The sequence below is a fragment of the Eublepharis macularius genome, chromosome 7 (genome assembly GCF_028583425.1).
Source record: "Eublepharis macularius isolate TG4126 chromosome 7, MPM_Emac_v1.0, whole genome shotgun sequence".
Taxonomy (NCBI): Eukaryota; Metazoa; Chordata; class Lepidosauria; order Squamata; family Eublepharidae; genus Eublepharis; species Eublepharis macularius.
Window position 1 is genome coordinate 10967337 of NC_072796.1, and position 7036 is coordinate 10974372.

Genomic DNA, 7036 nt, shown 5'->3' on the forward strand with positions numbered 1-7036 from the left:
GCTACTGGACTCTTTTCTATTTAAAGTACCTAGGGACACTGAAGTGAACCTCATTTCACATCTCCCTCCAACTTCCCATGCACTCGTTCTCACAGTCACACTTCAATTTGCTCTGCGTGAGTACATTCCCACGTTCAGTATCAGTTCCTCCTTGACTGCTGAAAGTATTGCAGGCTGTTTACAACTGCCAAATTCCCAGTTTCCCCCACCTCCAACCTCCATTCATTGAAATGAAGATCTTGACTGTTTCTCACACCTTAAAGAAATGCAAATTGGCAAGTCAGTGAAGTGAAGTATGGTGTCCATCCCTGAAACTTCTTGCTGCGAAAACAGAGCTGAGACTCAGAGCCAAGCTACAAGTGACGCCTTACACAGGTTGGACACTTGTCAGCTTCCCTCAAGTTTTGATGGGAAATGTAGGCGTCCTGGTTTTACAGCTTGGCTCTCCATTACAGTTGCAAGACCAGGATGCCTACTTGTAGCTTGGCCTTCAGTGGTAGTGTTCGTGCTCACTTGCAAATGCAATCACACAAAGGGATCTCCCGTGGAAACAGCATTCATGTGAGCCCAGCAAGAAACAGCCTGCACAAGAACTGAAGACCACACATAAAATCCTGCACTTGAGCATTCCCAGGTAATTCGCAACATGTACTTCCATTCACAGAATGATTTGGGGCCAGCCATTTCCTGTCTCTCAACCTAACCTGCTTCATAGGGCTCTTGTGATGCTAAAACAGAATCCTCCATCCCCCAGAAGCTATCCTGAGGGAGGAGGAACAGATGGGGAACAGATGAACAGCTAACCAAACACATTTCTCTCCCCCTTGCTTCCTCCCTTCCCACTCCAATTTCCCACCATGTGATCAGTAACCTTGCCTTTCCCCTTCTGTTGCTTTTTTCACATCTGGCATTCCCTGTTATTCCTCCTTTCTGCCCTATGTTATTTTTAATGCTTTTGTATGTGTGTTTTAGATTGGTTTCATACAATTTTAGATTGCTTTCAACCATTAAAATCCAACAAAAACATACATTTTAATGATGTGTTTTTGTTTCTTTTTAAACCGGTTTTTAAGAAGTGTTTTTATTATGTATGTTTTTCATCGCATCATAGAGTTGGAAGGGGCCATACAGACCATCTAGTCCCCTGCTGCCCAATCGGTAAGCCACCTTGGTGGCCCTTAGCAGAGTAGAAAGGTGAGGTATAAATTTTGAAAATAAATAACCTATTGTCTTTCTTAAATCTCTCTGTTTTCTTTGTTTTTGGAGAGCGTTGCCAGAATAAAGTCGGCAGGCTTGGGCTGAGATTCGCAGATGACACCTCTCATTTTCACCTGGGGGTTGCTATGGGCTGGTGGAATGTGTGCAAACTGAGGCTTAATCCAGACAAGATGGAAGTGCTGTTGGTTGATTCCACTCGCAAGATTCAGCACATTTGGGAAGAGGTTGCAGTTCCCCTGAAAACTGTGGGCAGAACTTATTTACTGCCCCAGCCTGTGTTTCAGTGTCTCCCGCAAATTATGTTTTTATCTGCTGAACTCAGGTTATTTTATGATTCGATTCTATTACTTTGAGGGCTTTTTTTCTCAAATATTCAACTGAGGATTTTTTAAATGAAACATTTATACTATTATTTTATTCTACTTACAGTTTAGGGCTCTGTTACCTGCAGTGTCAGGGAGTATGCCAATACCCAAGGATGTTGTATAAATGTTTCAAATAAATAAAATCTAAACAGCAGGGCTTTTTTTCAGGGGGAACGCGGGGGAACGGAGTTCCCGAACCTCTTGAAAATGGTCACATGGCTGGTGGCCCCGCTCCCTGATCTCCAGATAGAGGGAAGATTAGATTGACCTCCGTGCCGCTCAGGGGGCGGGGCCACCAGCCATGTGACCATTTTCAAGTGGGCAACCCACTGAGTTCCACCACCTCTTTTCCCAGAAAAAAAGCCCTGCTAAACAGTATCTTATTTGTACAATGATGGAGAAGAAATCAAAATATTACTACTGAAAGAGAAATTCCTAAAGCCAAACTCTGGACATTCAAGAGAAGCTGCAGATTTCCACTGGCGGTTTCAGCCAGCCTCTACCTCAGGGCACCCTGAGAATCAGAAGTGTTGAATATTCATCCAACTTCTTCAGATTCCGCATCAAATCAGTCTATCGCAGGTTGTGATTTTATCCTTTAGCACTGCAGTGCCGATCTCTCTGCTAATCTACATGCACTGATGGATATTGCTGTATATTCTATATATACTATTGTGTTAAAAGAGTTTAGTCAGCTGTTCATTAGGGAACACAGTTGTAGCATATGAGTTTTTGGACCAGTTGCACATAAACATTTTTCTTTTTCCCCCCATTTTCCTTCAAATAGAAAAATAGTAGTAAAAAGAAGAAAATAGTTAGCTGAGTTCCCATATATTGCAAGAGGGTGACAAAAACTTATCTATATACTAAATATAGCCTGTGTGAGCCACAGTCCACATGGCATATCGTTTATTGCACGTGTTATCTTGTTTGTACTGTATTATTTTCAAATGAATAAGGTTATAGTCAACTGAATTGGTCAGGTCAGCATTTTCATTTTCATAGGGTTGTCATCTGTTGCTCCATTTGCTATATATATTATCCTGTTTGTACTGCCTCCGTTTTAAAATTTTTGTTATCTAGTTGTTTATGTATTGTTTATGGTATAGCTTACATTGTTTTCTTTACTCCTTTGTGCATTTTAACTTTGTAATCTGCTAATTAAAAAAAGAGAGAAGCCGCAGGAGAGAGCATGGAAGCTACTTGCCCCCCTCATCTCCGGTGAGTTCTGAGCATCTAAAGCAGCGTTCCGCCAGTGAGAATGAACCCACCTTGTCAGACTCACTGACGCAGTGAACATCAGCTTCAAATCCATGGTCCTTGGCTTGCTGGCACATCTCTTCGGCTATGGCTTTCGCTTGGCCCTTCTGGGATGCATAAAGCAGCAAGAACCTCCTATTTGTCTCACAGCACATCTTTCAAAAGCCACCTATAGGGCAAAAAAGAAAAGTGGCCATTTAATTCATTATTTTACAACCAGTTTCAGAACTAGCAACTTTCCCCTTGAAAACATTGTTTATAACCTAGTTCTTCTGGAAGCAACATTAACACTGAGATCTTGTGCACACTTATTTGGAATTATGTCCCACTGAGCAAAATGGGACCTACACTTGTGGAGATCTGACTTACGCCAACCCCTGGCGGGGGTTTTACGGCAAGAGACTAGCAGAGGTGGTTTGCCATTGCCTGCCTCTGCAACCCTGGTCTTTGCTGGAGGTCTCCCATCCAGCTACTAACCAAGGCCGACCCTGTTTCGCTTCTGACGAGATCAGGCTCTCCTGGGCTCTCCTACATCTAAGTAAACATATATAAGGCTGCACATCATTTGTACACAAGGAGCCAGGGCCAGAACAAAGAGACGAGATCCAGTCACTACTACGGAACAAGGAAAAGAGGCTATCATTACGAAGATGCTTAAGAAAGAAACACATTTCACTCCCCCACACAAGATCAAGGCCTTCTGCTTGCTGTCTGTATATCAGTCCAGCCCTTTGTAGCTTTAAACTTAGTGCAAGTTTAGTTTGGGGAATCAGTATAGCTTAGCGGTTAGAATGTCATACTCTGACTGAGAAAAGCTCCTGCCACAAATCTCCCTGGGTGTGGGTTATCTTGGGTCGCTCACATATCCTCAGTGTAACCTATCTATCAAAGCTGTTGTGAAAATGGGGAGGAGACCATTACGGTTGCCAGCTCCAGTTTAGGAAATTCCTAGGGACTTGGGAGGTGAAGCCTGGGGAGGGACCACAGGGTATAATGCCATAGAGACCTCCCTCTGAAGCAGCCATTTTCTCAAGGCGGACTGAGCGTTGTCATCTGGAGATTGTACCTGGAGGATGGCAACCCTATGCATGCCTCCCCAAGCTCCTGGTAGGAAAGGAAGAGATAAAAGCCTAATAAAGGGACAAAAAGTAAATAGTCAGACTTAACATGCTGCTAACAGCCATGAGATTCTAATTTACTAGCAGACTCCTCAGGATTCAACTATGCCCTCAGTTTAACTATAACCAGGGCTTTTTTTCTGGGAAAAGAGGTGGTGGAACTCAGTGGGTTGCCCTCGGCAAAAATGGTCACATGGGCTGGTGGCCCCGCCCCCTGATCTCCAGACAGAGGGGCGTTTAGATTGCCCTCCATGCCGCTCACCAGCCATGTGACCATTTTCAAGAGGTTCCAGAACTCCGTTCCACCACGTTCCCCCTGAAAAAAAGCCCTATAACTGATATATGCACCACTGACGTCACTTAGGTGCTTAACTCTGTTCCTTTGCCATGTTTTCAAAGTGTTGCTGCTGAGCCTTCCTTGGAAATTAGCCCCTGTGGCTATCTTATCCCCAGACCCCCTTGCCAGTAGCCTATAAGAGTAAGAAGAGCCCCCAGTTTCTATGCCAGAAGGAATCCAAGCATTCCAGTATCCCTTAAAGCATAGTTCTTTAGCATTCCCAAACAGCCAAAATAGCAGGAAAACATTTAGAAAAAAAGTAGTATAAGGTCTTTCTTAGGACCAAAATTGACCCTAGGAAGCATCTGTGCAACCCAAGATCAGGCCTTTGTGACACCCTGTAGCAACAACATCATTTTCTCTTCTCATTCTCCCATTTAACATTCCTCCTAAGCAAGAGTTCTGTGCAACTCAAAATTATTTTGCAGCTTGTTCTGTGTAAAAGGATCAAGTTGCTTCTGCTTTTGTGCACCTTTGGCTAGCTTAAAGACACAAAGTGAATTTAATCCTGCCAGATAACTTTGCTTACTAAGGGTTGTGCAAGATAGCAGAAAAAGCTTTACCCTTGGAAGTTGGGGCTTGAAACAGGAGAAATTAGGTCAGGAGTGCCATTAACTGGTTTAGAGCATGTGCAAAGTGCCATCCCAGGCTTCAGGAATGAATGTTTTGTTTCCTTTTTAAAGAAAGTCTAAACCACCATAAGGCTACTTCATGCCATCTGGTGCTGCCCGCTGGCGTGGGGCATTTTTCATATATTCAGAGAAATACACATTCCTTAATTTTTTTAAAAAAGACTGTTTTACTCCATCAAACACAGAGTAGTAAAAAAACGTATTTTTTTAAAGTGATCAAAGGACAAATCATCTCTGAACGCATGCTGAGCACCTTTCTTCTGGAAAGGGAATTATAATTATATTAAATGTGTGAAACCTGTTTGGCTTAAAATAGAAAGCATAAAAACAAATATAACTAATAACAATTGTAAATTTTAAAAAAATGTAGAAGTGCAAAATGCAAAGACATTCGATCTGCTCAAAGGCACCACAGACGAAGACAACAGCTCCTTGCAACTAATTAGAAAGAAAGTCATGAGCCGGGGAAGTCAGCTCAAAGCTTTCGGGAATACAATGGGCTCACATAGGTCACCTCTCTGGGAGACTGGTTCAAAGGCTGGGTGCCACCACCCCAAACGCACAGGGTCTTACAGAGGCCAAATGTTCCTCCTTCAAAGTAAAAACCTTGAGGAGAAGCTTTTTGGTCAATCTAAGATGTTGAGGAGGTCTTCACGGGAGACTTGAGGCCTCCAAGTATGTGCAACCAAGGTCGGGAAGGGCTTTAAAGGTTATAAGCAGCAGCTTCTGCCTGGGGGAGGGGGAATGAGCAGAAGAGATTCTGAGCATGCACAGAGTATTCACAAACAGAAAGCAGCTTTTTGTAGAAACTGGGGGATGGAGACAGTTCTTTTAAACCTGTGAAGAGCATATCTCAGACTCCGAGATCACACTTTCTGTCCCCCCACTCCACACTTTACATGTTTCATTCTGCCAGAAAAAAAGAAAGAGATCCTGCTTCATGGCAACTTCATGTATGTGAGCAGCTGTGTTGGTCCTCAGTACAAGGGCAAGATTCGAGATCAGGAGCATTTTAAAGACCAAACAGACTTCCAGGGTATGAGTTTTCCAGAGGAAGAGAGTTTTCCAGACTCTCGAAAGCTCCTACCCTAGAAATCTAGTCGGTCTTTAAGTAGCTACTGCACCCACACATATGTCAGTGAAAGCAGAAAGTGTAACACCATAAAAATGTTGCCAAACATGTGCAACAAGAAAGCTGGGTGGTTTGCTATTCCTAACCCCCGCCCCGTCCAGGCCGACAGCTCCGTTGCTTCTGGGCACCGAAAGCGCCCTGGCCCCGGGGCTGTAGTAGGGTTGCCAGCCTCCAAGCGGTGCCTGGAGATGTCCTGGAATAACAGACGAGTTCCAGACAACAGAGATCAGCTCGCCTGGAGAAAAGGGCTACTTTGGAAGGGGGGCTTTATGCCATTATGACCTTCTGCTGTCTTTCCCCTCGCCAAACTCTACCCTCCCCAGACGTCACCCCCCCCTCCCCAAATCTCCAGGCATTGCCAACCCAGAATTGGCAAGCCCAGTACCGGGCAACGCCCGGATACTCCTGATCCACCGCGCTGAATGTCAAACTCACCAGCCGAGCCGGAGCGGCCCACGTGCTGCCTTCTCGGAGGCTCGGCCACACTCTGCCCCCGGGTTTCCTGCCGGAGAGCCGGCCTCCTTTGCAGGAGGGGCGGAGCTCAGCGCATCCGGAGGCGAGGCTGAGTTTCTCGGGAGTAAGCGCTGCTGAGCGCCCGCTGCACCGTCCGCCTCTTGCCCAGTGGCGCTGTAAAGGCGAACGAGGTTTTGTTCCTCGCAGAAGCAAGCGAGGCTTTTTTTGCAGTTGCAGAGGCGTTGAGGGTTGCCAACCTCCAGGGGAGAACTCCAAAGAAAATGCAACCGTGAAGGACGGCTAAACAAAATTGAAGACCACTGTGTGTGTATGTATAGATGTGTGTGTTGAAAAATTTTCTATGAATAAAGTGAATAAATAATAGTCACTACAAGGAATATGTATACATAAGACCGGAGTATCAAGAATTCATATTGCACGTTGTACATAAAAAATCCATATCAAATTCATCATCTCTAACGCCTTTGGAATTAGCTGTACTGACTCACATTGTGCAATCC

The 7036-nt window shown here is 44.7% G+C and overlaps 1 protein-coding gene across 1 annotated transcript in view; it reads right to left on the reverse strand.

Moving 5' to 3' along the window:
- MTRR (5-methyltetrahydrofolate-homocysteine methyltransferase reductase) overlaps positions 1-6543 on the reverse strand; it is a 30209-nt gene extending 23666 nt beyond the window's left edge. Inside the window, exons 1-2 of the mRNA XM_054984988.1 lie at positions 6498-6543; positions 2855-3012 (exon numbers count right to left, since the gene is read on the reverse strand). Of these exons, the coding sequence (XP_054840963.1) occupies positions 2855-2998 (144 nt within the window). The 5' untranslated portion in view covers positions 2999-3012; positions 6498-6543. The remainder of the gene's footprint in view (positions 1-2854; positions 3013-6497) is intronic.
- Between the last annotated feature and the right edge of the window lie 493 nt (positions 6544-7036).